The sequence below is a fragment of the Macaca thibetana genome, chromosome 9 (assembly GCF_024542745.1).
Source record: "Macaca thibetana thibetana isolate TM-01 chromosome 9, ASM2454274v1, whole genome shotgun sequence".
Classification (NCBI taxonomy): Eukaryota; Metazoa; Chordata; class Mammalia; order Primates; family Cercopithecidae; genus Macaca; species Macaca thibetana.
The window spans coordinates 92,347,005-92,362,076 of record NC_065586.1 but is presented as its reverse complement, the minus strand read 5'-3'; the positions used below and the strand labels follow the sequence as shown (position 1 = coordinate 92,362,076).

General features: G+C 44.3%; 1 protein-coding gene across 4 annotated transcripts in view; it reads left to right on the top strand.

Moving 5' to 3' along the window:
- Positions 1–15,072, top strand: part of OPALIN (oligodendrocytic myelin paranodal and inner loop protein) — a 128,147-nt gene that overhangs the window by 104,720 nt on the left and 8,355 nt on the right. For 2 of the 4 annotated variants that reach the window (XM_050802953.1, XM_050802951.1), the window contains exons 1-3: positions 7,413–7,776; positions 10,800–10,952; positions 11,418–11,453. In XM_050802953.1, coding sequence (XP_050658910.1) covers positions 10,920–10,952; positions 11,418–11,453 — 69 coding nt within the window. In that variant the 5' untranslated portion in view covers positions 7,413–7,776; positions 10,800–10,919. Of the gene's footprint in view, positions 1–7,412; positions 7,777–10,799; positions 10,953–11,417; positions 11,454–15,072 lie in introns of those variants that run through there. The other 2 variants (XM_050802952.1, XM_050802954.1) reach the window with 2 other exon arrangements.

Below are 15,072 nucleotides of genomic sequence, written 5' to 3'. Positions count from 1 at the left end.
CTGTTTGGTTGGTGTTGAACGCAGGGCGGCACACGAGTGTTTTTGGTTAGAGCCAAGAGAGCTCCCATGCGCCAGAATTCCTTTGGGATGAATCAGCATCATTTTAGACAAAGTATTTGTAAAAAGGTGAAAGGTTATATTTTTTACAGATCAGAATATGGCACCAGAGGACTGTGTCTCATTAAAGTGATTGCTGGGAGCAAAAACTAGAATGATACAAGGAAAGGTCAGAGAAATGCATGGGAATATTTTTTCCTTAAAACAAAAAAATTAAAGTATTCTTATTAATAATATATGTCTGTATATATGTATGTATGTAAAAGATCAGCTGTCAAAGCCTTAATCAATGCAGTGTGGAAAATGCCAATCCCTGGTCCTCGCTTTACTGTGGGCCCTGCAGGATTGGCTCTCCGTTTCCTGCCTCTCCTTTCACCAAACTCTGTTTTCGCCTTTCTCGGCACTGGACTGAGGCTCAGCCTGCACGCTCATATTGTGCATATGGCAGACCTTGCCCCACGTGCGCTTCGATAGGGCAAATGGAGCAGCTGACCTCGTGGCTCCAATCCCACCTGCCTGTTAGGGTAGATTCCATTTCTCTGATTTTTGTATTTTCTGAAGTTTTATGTGGTCTCATCTTGTCTATGAGAGTTGAAACTGGAACTGGGATACCTAAGATGGCTGTTAAGGTTCTTTCTCCAAGAAAATAAAAGTTCTGCAGTTTTAACCTTTAGAAGTCTAAGCAAGATTAACAAATTTCATAGAAAAGTGGGAGGGAGTCAGAAACAGAGTTGGTGCTGCTCAGCAGGACAGTGAAACAATGATACTTCTTTTCATCTCCTTAGCATGAACATTTTCAAAAACACACAGCTTCAACCATTGTCACCATATGGCCAATTTGCAACAATGGGACTCTTATGAAAAACCTTTATTTAGGCCTTCTGTGTGACGTATCCGCAGAAAAGACAAGCTCTGATTCAGCTGGGGCTAGCTGGGCCGCTCCTCTGGAAGCCCACACTTGTGGGGGCTTGGGCATGACACGGGTTCTTGCAAAGAAACTCGAGCTGGCTTCACCAGAGAGAGTCCATTCAGCAGAAAGACCCAGGCCTCTGCCTTGGTGCTTCCAATTGCTCAGTGACCTGCCTGCAAGCATCCCCAGAAGCAAACAGCAGAGGTAGAAGATACCGCTGCAGCCTGCTTTGTGCTTTAATTGGGTACCAAGCTTTGGGGATGACACTGAGTTGCAAAAATAGTTTCAGTTCAGAGAATTGTCTTAGGACAACAGGCTAATGAAGGATTTGGGGTCTAGGTTTTTAGCCTGGCTCAGTTCTGGTGTAACCTGGTCTAGCAAAAGCTAAGCCTGGATTGCAGGGCAGGAAAAAATCTGGAATTAACTTTAGCCAGTAGAATTTCTTCAAACAGAGAAAGAGAGGCTGTTCATTGATCCACTATTCCCTCTATTTTCCTCTAAGGTAAATATTTAGAGGTATTTACTGGTAAGGTGAAGTTTCCCCTCTATTTCTATTTTACAATTTCTCTCTAAAGCAAGCTTGTCCAACACATGGCCCAGGACAGCTTTGAATGTGGTCCAACACAAATTTGTAAACTTTTTAAAGAAACATTGTGAGATTCTTTCTGTGACTTTTTTTCTCATCAGCTATCGTTAGTGTTAGTGTATTTTATGCATGGCCCAAGATAATTCTTCTTCCAGTGTGGCCCAGGGAAGCCAAAAGATTGGACACCCCTGCTGTAAAGTTTCATATCACTCACGAATTGCTCAGCTGATTGAAATAATTTGTAAAATCCTGCTAACTAGCAAATTCACAGTGAGTTTTCCTGTTGATTGGGTCCCTTTGATAACTTCCAGATTGATATTGTTAGCGTTCCATTTGTGAATGAATGTTCCTTGGGCTTTAGCAGATGTTTTTAAAGTTTCTTTTGTAGACTGAACTTCTGAACATCAATCCCAAATGCCTAAAAGTTTTCTTTTTAAAAAGGAAAACTGTTTAAAGTATTATATGTAAACATATGGGTATTTTTTATTTTGTGTAATTTTACATTTCATGAAATGATGTCAGTTTCAAAGAGAAAGTGGAGAGGACCTAACATATGTCTCTACCTAGAAAGGATGGTTTCATTAAAGAATGTGGATTTATTGATGTGTCTTGGGTTTGTATTGCTAATTCAGACCAGATGGGTCCTTTTAGTGATAATTTTCTCCCATATCACAAGAGCTTGGGAGAGAGTACTAAAAGGGGGCCCTTCTCTACAGCCTTCCACTCTCTGGTGAGTACCCAAGTGCCTAGCTCCAGAACAGAGTTCACTAATGGACCCAGAAAGTCACGAGCAAAGCTAAAGATGGTTTTCAAATTTATTCCCTTTCTTACACCAAAACAAGCTGAAAATCTGACAACCTGATTGTGAAGATGTCTGCTGCCAAAACCATCCAGATGTGGTAGACATATTCCATTTGCCCCTCAGCTCCCCTTGCCACCCTCCTCTATCTGGACATGCGTCTGAGGACTATATCTGACACCCGAGACTGAAGGTTATGACTCCCAGTAGGTGAGCCCCCACTCCCCGTTGGGGGCCCTGGAAGTCCCTCCTTCCACTTGCCACTTGAGGCTTAGGGGTGGTAATGACACCCTGCTTGTCTAACCTTGGGGTACTGCACTTCCCCCAAGGGGAATGTTTATAGGTAGTCATTTTAATAAACCCTTTTCAAATGTAGTAATGAGTGTATATTACTTGTCTCCTGCAGGGAACCTGACTGATACAGGGTCATTTCTAACACAAAGACAGGGACTCCATCTGATAAAGGACACCCTCTTCAGGTTGATTAGATGAAGAGGCTTTGGGGTATGTTTGGAGTTTTGTGGGTTATATTACAGAAGGGTAATTATACAACTGTGTTTTTAGAAGCACTCAGATTGCTCTCAATGCAAAATCCTTTAACACAGGCAGTTGTTTTGTGCTATACATAGTCTCAAGATTTTATGACTTTTCTGCCCATTTGCAGTCACCAATTACATAGAGATGATAGATAGGTGATTGATAGATAGATGATAAATAGATGATATAGGTAGATAGGTGGATAGATAGATGATAGAAAGAAAAAGAAAATGAAAGAAAAAAAGAAAATGAAAGAACAAAAGAAGAAAGAGAAAGAAGAAAGATGAAAGAAAGAAGAAAGAAAGAGAAAGAAAGAAAGGAAAGAAAGAAAGAAAGAAAGAGAAAGAAAAGGAAAGGAAGAAAGGAAAGAAAGGTGATATATAGCTATAGATCTTCAGCAAGGTTTATCTTCTAGACCTAACAATGAGTCCCATTGGTGCAAGCGTATGAATGCTGGTGTATCAGTCAGCATAGGCTAGCTTATGCTGCAACAACTATCCCCCAAATCTCAGGGGCTTTACATAAGATTTATTTCTTGTTCACACTACACGTTCATTTCTGGTCATCTGGAAACTCTTCCATATCATCCTCAGTCAGGACCAGGCTGATGGAGCAGCAGCATCAGAACATCGCTGGGTTTTATAATACAGGGAAAGAAAGGGTGACACATGACACACTGGCTTTTAAAACTGCCTGGAAATGATATATTACTTCTACTCATTTCATTGATCACAGCAAGTCACGTGAATGTCCTTAACTTCATGACAAGAACAAGGCAAACTAGCAACATTGGTGGGCAGCAGTAATGACTCTCACGTGTGGCATTTGTAGATACAAAAATGACTATAATTCTTCTTTTTGTTCTAAAATTTCACTTTATGCTACCTTATTCTTAATATTTTAGATAAAGATTTCTAAAAATTAGAAAAAGTCCACTGCAACAATGTTTGTATACCCACAAAATTCATATACTAAAACCCCAGCCCCCCACGTAAAAGTATTGAGCGGTTGGGTCTTTGGGACATGATTAGGTTATGAGGCTCCAGAGAGATCCCTCAGCCTCCATGTGAGGACACAAAGAGAGGACAGCTGCCTAGGAACCAGAAAGCAGGCCGTCACCAGACACTGAATCTCCTGGCACCTTGATCTTGGACTTCCCAGCCCCCAGAACTGTGAGAAATAACTTTCTGTTGTTTATAAGCCACTCAGTCGGTGGTGCTCTGTTTTAGCATCCCAAACGGACTAAGACAGCCACCTGTCATTTAGAATGGTTCAGCTTTTTAAGCTGACCAGTTGTTGCAGGGAAGACCATCCATGTGATTGGGCTTGTACAAATTTAAATGGTGACAAAATATAAATGATCCGAGATTCTCAGAGTTGGTGGCCCCAACCTTTCTCCCACTAAGGGCATTCCATCAGTGGTTTCTAAGGAGATGATTTCCAGGCCTAACTTCCAAAGAAGGAGAGCTTACTCACTTCATCCATTCCTTCTCCTTTAGGTAACAATGACAAATTCATTTTGCAGAACCACCTCTTCTTCCATTGGAGGGACCCTCATTGGGGGGACTGTTAGCCAGGTGGTGCCTCATCCTTGGCCATATGAACCAAGCCAGACCAACCAAGTCCTCTTCATGGGACTGGAGTCCTGATCAGAGAGGCAAAAGGGCTGAGATATTTTGGAGCTCACTTTCTCTGGAAGGACACCTCCAAAAGACTGGTAGTTGCTGATCCTGAAGGCTTGGGAGCAATCTCACTCTGTCTTTCCAGAGCCTGGTTCTCTAGCCCTCTTTTCTTTCTGAGAGCTCCACTATACCCAGTCAATAAATTCTCCTTTTTAGTATTGTGTTGTATTGTATTGTGGTATTGTGTTGTATTGTATTGTATTGTATTTATTGTATTGTATTGTATTGTATTGTATTGTATTGTATTGTATTTTGAGATGGAGCCTTACTCTCTTGCCCAGGCTGGAGTACAATGGCACAATCTTGGCTCACTGCAACCTCCACCTCCTGGGTTCAAGCAATTCTCCTGCCTCAGTCTCCTGAGTAGCTGGGATTACAGGCATGCGCCACCATGCCCGGTTAAGTTTTGTATTTTTAGTAGAGATGGGGTTTCGCCATGTTGGCCAGGCTGGTCTCAAACTCCTGACCTCCGGTGATCCACCCACCTAGGCCTCTCAAAGTGTTGAGATTACAGGCGTGAGCCACTGCGCCCGGCCAAATTCTTCTTTTTAAAAAATTAAGCAGAGTCTGGTTTTGTTGCTTGTGACCAGGCAATCATGACTGATGGACACTTAGGCAGGGGCACCACTTGCCTGAAGATGTCAATGATTCCTCTAAAGAGATAATGTGTCAGAAGGGAGAGTTATGGATCAGTGGATGCACAGCAAACAAAAGTGCCAAAAAGGACCTCACTGGCCCTCCCCATCCACAAACAGCCTTGCCAGAGAGTGCTGGGGCCATGAACTGGAGTTCTGTGGTCCAGGATGATTCTATGCCAGTCAAGGAAAATTAAAAGCATCATTTGTACAAGCTGTGCTGATTTAAGTAGTCTAATTGCTGTAAATTGTATCATCCCTGCTTTGCAGATTAAAAGACTCAGACTGGAAGAAGTTATTTCACTTGCCTAAGACCATGCAGCTTCCAGTAGGGCAGCTGTGGCTCCAAACATAGATCTCTCCAGACCATGTTGTCACCAGTAGGTTCAGTTTAGGCTGTCACTGTGGAGTCTTGGAAACTGGAAGCCCACGAGGCAGAGGCGGCACTGGTCTTGTTGAGGATAGCGTCAGTGTCGGCCATGTTGCAGGTGGCTGATTACCACAGTCTAAGAACTGATTAGAACAGCAGCTGTCACCCCTGACTGCTCATTAGCGTCCCCTGGGGATGCCCCTGCCTCACTCTGATCAATTAAGTCAGAGTCTCTGAGGGCGGGTACTAGGCATCAAGAGTTTTTATAACCAGCCCCCCTACTGCCTCCTAGGTGATTCAGGTATGCAACCAGGATGGAAAAACCACCTGATTAAAGGCAATCTGGTCTCCACTGTGCCACTAAACTGCTCTTGTCAAGGCCACCAGCAACCCTCATACTGGGAATCAGAAGGCTCTTCTGGCCTCTTCGGAGGCTACCTCTCAGCAGCAGTTGATACAATTAACCAACATCCATTCCCCTTCTTGAATCAAATTTCTTTCCTGTGACCCCCAAACTTCTCTGAATTTCCTGCCTCACTCAACTCTCCTTGCTAGCGACGCCCCCTCTTCCAGGCTGCTAAATATCTGTGAACCTCTGGCAGGTATCCTGGTCCTCTGCCCTGTCTACCTGCTCATGCACACCTGTGGCTTTAAAACCATCCACAGACCGGCCACTTCCAAATGGATGCCTTCAGCCCCAGACCCCCTTTATCCAATTGCCTGCTTGACACCTCCACTTGGACAGCCCCTAGGCTACTCAGGTGTAAGGGTAATCTGTTTCTCCAGTATTACCTGCCTAAGCCAATAGTGTCTCCATTTTTGTTAGTCAAGCCCCAAACCCAGGAATTGGCTTTATTCTTCTCTTTCCCTCACCTCTCCCTTCCCCTGCCCCATAGTTTTTTCATCATCAAATGCCAGTGGCTCCACCTCCGCAGTAAGTCACACACTCATTCACTGCTCTCTTCCTATAGCAGCCACCTTCATCACTCACCTGAACTCCACTAGCCAGCCACCTGCTTCCACTCTCTTCCCCTGTAATCTTTGCTCCACAGAGAAGCCCAGCAATCTCGGTCACCAGCAATTACATCATGCATCTCTCCCACTGAAAAACCCTTGGGAAAGGCCCTAAGGGTGAAAATCTTGCCATGCCCTCCCATGCTGCATCAAAAGGGCTAAAACTCACTCCTTCAGGTTCTGCGAGTGCACCGAGCTTGCAGGGCTTAGCATTTGCTGTGGTTTCTGCCTGGGACTCTCCTCCCTCAACCCTTCACATGTCTGCCCTCTTCTCACCTTTCATGCACAGCTTCAGTGTCATCTCCCAGAGTCATCTAAAGCAATGGCCTCCTCACTCACTTGAGTCGTTCTCTCCTTACATTCCTGTCTGCTCCTTTCACAGTGGTTTTCATTTCAATGGCCAAATCATTGGTTTAATTCTGTGGTTTTATTGGCAACTCATTCACCATTTTAAAGAGGCAAATCCCTAACAGGGAAATTGTAAGTTACAAAGCAGCCCAAGTCCATGGCTTCCTCCAGGTCTAGAGAGCTTCCCACCCAAAATGCAAACACAGAGAGGGGGTGAGGCCAAACTCACACCAGGCAGCTCATTGTCCAGTGAGTGCAGCACCTTGAGGCGGCTGGAGCCCCCAGCAGTGCTACTCCTGAAACAGAATGGGCCCCACCCCTTCTCCAGACATCCTGAACGTCCATGCTTTGTCCATGTAACACATTGACTCCATCATGAGCAGTAACATGGTTAATGTGGGTTTCTGTTAGCTGGGGATGGAGTGGCCAGCCTCAGCCTTGTGTAACCCATTGTTTCCAAAGAGCTGCAGGCTGCAGAAGGCCCCAAGCTCTCAGGCCAGCTGTGGCTTCTTTGCTGAGATGGAGGTATAGCCAAGAAAGCAGCCTGAAAAGTAAGAAGGACAAAAAGTCAAGGCAAAGAGGGTGGGTGAACCAGGCCATACACGGTGGCCATGGAGCAGCAGCCCATCTTTCCCGAGGGATGGACTGAGGGCTTGGCTACTCCCCTGACCATAAATGGCTTGACTAGGGTTCTCTTGGAGCCACCTCTCAGCCTGCCTCTGCAGCTTTGTCAGCTAACTGTTCCTACAAATGAAAGACACAAGCCAATAACGCCAGCGAGAAAGGAGTTTGCCAAAGGCAGTGTACGAAGAAGGTTCTTGGGAGACTATCAGAAATGGTGAGTGAGAACTGGCATCTCTTCTCAATCAAACCTTCATTGCTTACTATAAAGAACAATTCCCAGGCTTCTAAAGCTCACATCTCCTAATTCAATTAAATGTACAATGAAGCAAACGGACTTGATTTTAAATTATTTTCGCATATGCAAAATACTAATACTTTTTTAAACTTCTCACTGAATATTTGCTGATCTTGTCTGTCTTTTATTTTGATATTAAGGTTTGTTTTTAAACCCCCATCCCCACATAAAAGAGTGCAGAGTAGATGTTTCATTTATGTTCACTTTCTAGTTGAAGCAATGGATCTGATCAGCGATTTTACCTGTCTTACTTGTTTAATCTGGCTTTTTGTTCCATTATCAGCAACATGGATGGTCATCATTGATCAGAAATTTTCCATCTTTCTTGTTTACCTGTGATACATGTTTGGTTGTGACTCAATCAAATGAAGTTTGCTAAGTTAGAAGAGAAAACAGAAGAGGGTTCTGTGATTTACTAAAGAATTATGGAAACAACCTAGGTGTCTATCAGTAGATGAATGGATAAAGGGACTCTGGTTTATATGTATATATACAATTGAATATTAGCTTTAGAATAGGAGGAGCCCCTGCCATTTGCCATGTTTGTCCTGTTTGGACCTGGAGGACATTATGCTAAGTGAAATAAGCCAGACATAAAAAGAAAAATATTGCATAATCTCACTTTCTTGTGGAATCTTTTTTTTTTTTCCTCACAAAAAGGATTATTAAAAGGAGAAGAACTCAGTCTTTGGAGTTAGGAAGATCTGTGATTTAACTTGATCTCTACCACTTATAAGCTGGTGAGCAAAAACCTATCTTGGTCTCAGTTGCCACAGGTATAATATAGGAATAACAGTGCTCCCTTCATGGGGAGGTTGTGAGTACGGGGTCTTATACCCAGCATACCTTCAATAGCAGTAAGTTTTTATCCTGTCTTTCCTCCTTTCTCTCATAAACTGCAAACTTATAATGAAGGACGTTCAGTCACTGAAATCCCAAAATGCCTTCAGAATCATTGTGTAGATATTGCGTAGTGCTCAGACTAGCAGTAAGCAATAATTGCATTGTATCAGATTTTAGTACTTTGATTATTGCTAACTCATGCTTGCAATTCCATTCCACAAGAACTTTCCTATCCTTAGCTCTGTGCTGGCCAGGCCATAAAGAATATGCTACCACGTGATCCCTAAAACACAGAGGGCGTTTTACAGTTTGGGAGAAAGGAGCTGCCACAGACAATGTTACGGTATTCCCTTGGGTCTTATCTTGTGAAGTGGGCAAGGCAAGTTAATAGCATCCCATTTTGAGAATGGGAAAACTGAGCCTTGGAGAATAGATTTGTTGTGAGAAAATGGAGACCAGAGAGTTTGAGTGACTTATCCAAGACTACACAGCTCCTAAGTGGCTAAGTCTGGACTCGAATCTAGATCAGGTGGCTCCAAGCCCAGGGTTGCATCACCCTACTCAGCTGTGCCTCTGAAGGGCACTGCATCAGATTCTTCTCCACCCCAATTTGTGCGATGTTTTTCTCTCCATGACAGCACTGTACTGTGTTTCTACAAAATATGAGTGTCTTTCTAAAATTGGCCAAAATCTCCGTCATCCAAGTGTTGATAAACAACGCATGCATGGCCCACTTGTTGCTGCACGCCCTCTTCTGCTGTCCTCCCAAAGGAAGCTTTGTCTTAGGGCTGCTGACATCAGTCCTCGGTGCCCACTGATGAGATAAGGCTCTGGGCAGCTGCATTCAGTGCAGCGACCATCCAGTGTCCTTGCAGCACCTGTTGGTTTGGTGCTAGTGTGAAGAGAGGTGGTTAGGTCCCTCGAGCAAGAGGCCCCTGACCTTAGAGGCCCAGACATCCCTGTGCTCCAACATCATCCCAGAAGCAGAGGTGCACAGTGCTGTTGGCCTGGATGCTCTGATTCATCCACAGAGACTTTTGGAGTTGCTTGGAAGCCCTGCAGAATGGTGGAAAGAGGTTGTCACCAGGACACTCAGGTTCTGGTGATGGCTAAGTAGTTGTTTGGACTTGGGAAACCTGTTCAAATTCTTGAGGCTTGGTTTATTTTCTATAAAATGTGGGTGTCCTATTGCCAAGAGGCAGAGAAGTGAGCAGAGTCACCACTGAGGCGTGCTAGCTGAGCAGGGCCACCTTGATTGAAGGACATAATATTTGGGGCAAAAGCCAAGGGGACTTACACATTCTACGTGCTTAAAACACTGCTGGTTCACAAAAGATTTTCTTGTTCATTAACCCATCTGAATTCCAACCCATCAGTAAGTCAGCTGAAATAGGTGTTTTGTCAGTTTGCCTGTGTTGGGGTGAGCTCCTCTGTTACTGTCTTTCGGGTTGGGGTTGAGTCACACAGACTGGAGCCCATTGACTGGTTTTGAGACATAGGCTTTAACTATTCTCATTTGTCCATGAAGTGATTTTTGATGAGTCCCTGGGTTTCAGTTTCCTCTGCTGGAAAATGAGGATTTTGAGAGAGATGATCTTTCAGGTAATTCAGGTGTGAAACATGATTCTTTTGGATTCTTTAATGTTTCACAACATTCCTCTTGTTGGATAACATTTAATTTTAAAACTTAGTAAATGCATTGTTTTCTAGAATGACAGAATCTGGTCTTGGGATGCTGGGAAGATGGGGAGCTGTGGTATAGGCCAAGCCCAGGGAAATCTCTGGGGGTCAGGGAGGCCAAGGCTGAAGGAGGGCCCAGCCAGGAGGCATTAATCCAGGGTGGCTGGACCCAAAGGGCTGAGAGTCCAGAAAGTGGGAACAAGACCACTTCCACCCAGGGAAAGAGGGGAAAATAGTTTCACCGGCTGAGTCAGAACAGATCTACCCATCATTCCAATCTAGGTAGGGAAAGGACTTGGTAAGGAGCAGCCTGGAAAAGCTGGAGTAACAGGGACTGGGGACAGGGAGAAGAAAGGAGCCACCTGAGGCCCTGGGCAGGCTATTTGGTGCTCCATTGAGCCCACGATCTTTAAATTTAGACTCCATATTTGTTGGAGAGATGAGACCAGCTACTAAGTGAGGGGAGGAAAGAGAAGGGTTTGCTGCTCGCCTGTCCTCCTGACCACTTCAGCTCCAGCAGCCTAGAACCTCTGCCTCAGATGCAGCAAAAACAGAAGCCTTGCCTTGCCCAGGTAAGGATCAGGTGTTCTTGTCAGACCGTGCCCTTTGGGGGTCTTACCTTCTACTCCAAGGAGAAAACACAAAGTACTTCTAAATTCACCAGTTTTCTCTCTCAAAGGAGTTCTAGGGGAATAAACATAATTTTAGCATTTTGCTGAATTTCTAGTAAGTGTTTGGGGCCCTTATGAATGGGACCCCCTCAGGCAATAGCCTTGCAGGCTGCCTCTTCATCTGATCCTGGTTCAGGACCTGGTCGGGGGCGGTGGCAAGACTGACTTGATGCTGAGGGAGGAATTCATGACAGGCTTCTTTCCTCCCCTTCCTTCTTTTGGGGCCCAGATTGGGCATGATGATGGGGGCTGGCTGAGTCTATAGAATCAATGACCTCTCGGAATCCACCAGGGTCAGTGAGTTTGAGGAAGTCAGGAGCTTGCTGACCATCCCTGGGAGCTTTAATATTTACTTCTATCTTGCAGAGTTTTTCACTGAACTTCACCCTGCCGGCGAACACAGTAAGTACAGCAGCCCCCATTCACCAGGCAACGCAGAGAAGACCAGTGCAGAATTTACAGTAGATCTCCAGAGCTCACATAAACCTCACACATAGTGATAAGTTACACAGACTTTCTTTTCTTTCTTTCTTTCTTTTTCTTTCTTTCTTTCTTTTTTTTTTTTTTTTGGAGACAAGGTCTTGCTCTGTCACCCTGGCTGGAGTGCAGTGGCATGATCTTGACTCACTGCAACTTCCACCTTTTGGGTTCAAGCGATTCTCTTGCCTCAACCTCCAGAGTAGCTGGGATTATGGGCGCGCACCACCATGCCTGGCTAATTTTTGCACTTTTTTAGTAGAGACGGGGTTTTGCCATGTTGGCCAGGCTGGTCTCGAACTCCTGACCTCAGGTGATCTGCCCACCTCAGCCTCCCAAAGTCCTGGGATGATAGGTGTGAGCCACTGTGCCCAGCCATTTACATAGACTTTCAAAACGCACTCAGGAATAGTTGAGAGGTGCTGAGATAATTTATTTCCATTATAAAATTTATAAATACACATTTTGAAAATGAAAATAGGAAAACAACAACAACAATAAAACATCTAAACTCTCATCAGCAGAAAACTGGTATAACCCCTTCCTGTCCTGTTTGGCGTTACATAAATTTTGACTTTTGTTGCTTTGTACTATTGTTTCCTTACTCTCTATATAATTTTATATCTAAATGTCCTCCACTAGTCATTATAACCATAACTGTTATATGGTTGATCACATAATCATGTGATCATATTATGATCGCATAATATTTTTTCAAGTTAATTTTTTTTAGTTGATTAACTATCATTAGGAATAACTTTGTGATACATGGCATTATAGAGAATCCTCATCTGCATTTAAGATAATTTCCTTATATGTATTCTAAAACGGGAATGATTGGGTCAACAAGAATGAACATTTTATGGCTCTTGATTATGGCATTTAGTTGCAAGTCAAAATTGAGGTTTTCAACTGCCAATGGTAGAGTTTCGGTCCACAGCTGATCCCCCATCTTCTGTTTGCACATTGCATGTAGATAACACTAACAGCCAAGGTTGTTATCTGATCAGCAGTGCTGCTATGGTTGAGCAAGGCATTTTTCTGGCCCAGTTTTTTAGTGGGCTTGGCTGTGCCACATTTTTCTGATAAGCTGTATGATTATTCAAAGAGAATAAACTGATTCTTACTCGTAAGAGGGCTCCTAAGCCAGTGCTCATTTTACTGAAACATGGGGGCATAGTTCTAGAGAGTAGCATCAAGTTAGAACCTGGTGACTTATTGCTGGACCTGTGGTGCCCACTACTGTCTGCCCAGACCTCTGTGAACTGAATACACTGGCACCTGCTCCAGCCTTTGGTAGGGGGCACTTCTGAACCTCCCCAACTTGCTCTGCTTCCCTGCTTCAGCTTCTGCCTGTTGGCTTCAGGCTAATTCCCTAATTCTTCCTCCTTTTCCTGTTAAAACCTTTCCGTTCCATCACTGCTGGAACTTTCTCCTGGCTGTCGGAACCCAGCAGGTCCATAGACACTCCAGATTCTGTGTTATCTTGGCCCATCACATCAAGAGAATGCAGAGAAGCAAGAAGCCATTTTTTGGGGAGTGGGGGTGAGTAGGATGGAAGAGGGCCCTTATGTGGCCAGTCATCACCCTTTGGAGTACTTTCGTGGTTAACAGCTCATTTCTCTGAGAACTGTCTCTTCACCCCTTTGATCCCGTGCAGAGCAACCAACCATCTTGCTTTGCCTGGTGTTGTCTGTTTTTAGCACCAAAAGTCCTGGGCAGCTCTCCGGACAATGGGGATGGTAGGTCATCCTGCCTGGAAGTCACGTTTCTCCTGCATAACCCTTCCACTTCAGTGCAGCTGGGTAGCCTGGGAATGCCAGTGCCCTGGGAAGTGGGACAGAGGTGGACACCTGGATCTCTGTGGGGAGTTTGGAACAGGGCTCCCTGCTGGCCATTCCCTGCTGAGGACTGAAATGTCAAATTCAGTCAATTTGTCAGTTCAGTCTATACTGAACTGTCAAGTATGAAAAATGGGGCTCAGACACTGCATTCGGCCATGGAGGCCATGTAGCACAGTGGTTAAGAGCGTGGATCCCAGAGCCAGACTGCTTGTGGGGGGGGTGTCACCTAGGGCTGTGTGACCTTACACAAGTTGCTTCACTTCTCTGTGCCTCGCTCCTCTCATCTGTAAAATGAGATTATCATAGTCCCATTAGTGTTCACTGGCAGTTGTATAGAATAAATAAGTCAACATGGGAAAAATTCTTGAACAGCCTGGCACATCCTAAGTGCTCCATGGCATTAGCTGGTACAATTAGCAGAAGTTTATGAGGGCAGAAAAATCCATCCAAAGAGAAAGAGAGAAGCAAACAGCAGAGAACAGTAGAGGCAGGAGGCCATGCTGCTCCGGAGTGAAGGAGAAAGGAGGGTGCCTTCAGTTCACACAAGTTCCCTGTTCCGAGCTCCAGTCCCTGGAGAAAGCAGCTTCCCACCTGCCCTTGGGCTCCATGGAACACTACTATATTCTTAGAGTTAACACCTTCCTTTTTTTTTTTTTTTTTTTTTTTTTTTTTTTTGGTCAAAGCCACCCTAAATATATTTCTGTACTCTGAAGACAGGAAGCCTTACCTGAAACAATGGCTGATTCTTCCTACTGCCCTTAGAAACAGAACACCTTAGGGAAATGCAGGATTAAAGTAATGTGGGGGTGGGAGAGATTGTGATTAGGTCAAAGTACAACCATTTAAGTACCAAGTGTCAGTGCCTGGTCATCAAAACTTTCTTTTGATGGGAGCTCTCTGGGAAAGAGGTCTGGGCTTGGAAGTCAAACACCCAAGTTTAGTTTAGAGTTATGATTATCTGTGAAACCTTGGACAAGTCCCGTAACTTCTCTGAGATCTATTACATTTTATTTGTAAAATGGAGTTAATAATTGTCAAAAGTCCAAGCCCCAGGACTCCAATATACTCGATGAGATTGCTGAGAGTATTAAATAAATAACAGATCTGGACAGAGCTTTGCAAAGTATAAAGGGATAACAAGAGTTCATACTTCTGCTCCTCCTTCGATCCTCCTAATAACCCTAGAGGCAGCTACTACTATCCCTATAGATATTGTATAGATGGAAACAGGCAGCCCCTTATCTTGTGAATGGAGAATTGGCTGTTCTATGGCAGGCAGTGTGAGCCCAGGACCTGTGCTCTTAATCCTACAGCATACCACTTAGTGTGGTTTACACAGTTTCTCATGCAGAACTTTGTTCCTTTAGATTTCTTAATCAAGGTAAACTCTTGCCTGAAATATCTTCTAGATGAGTGAAATCCAATAACCTTGCTTAAGAGGTGAACCAGAAGCATGTAATGCATTCGTTTCATCTGGAATTATCCCCAGGAGCATGGATGTTTGACAACTTCTGCCATTTGCTTCGTCACATACTTACTTGAAAACAAGCAAGGCTTCCTTAAAGAGCCTTGCTTCCACCAGTATTTATATGTGTTTCCCTTCTAGCAATGGGGACAAGTAGGCCCAAAGTGTGCCAAGTGTGCTGACTGGGACACAAGGAAGCCCTTTTGAGTTGTAAAATGTGTCATGGCACATCCGC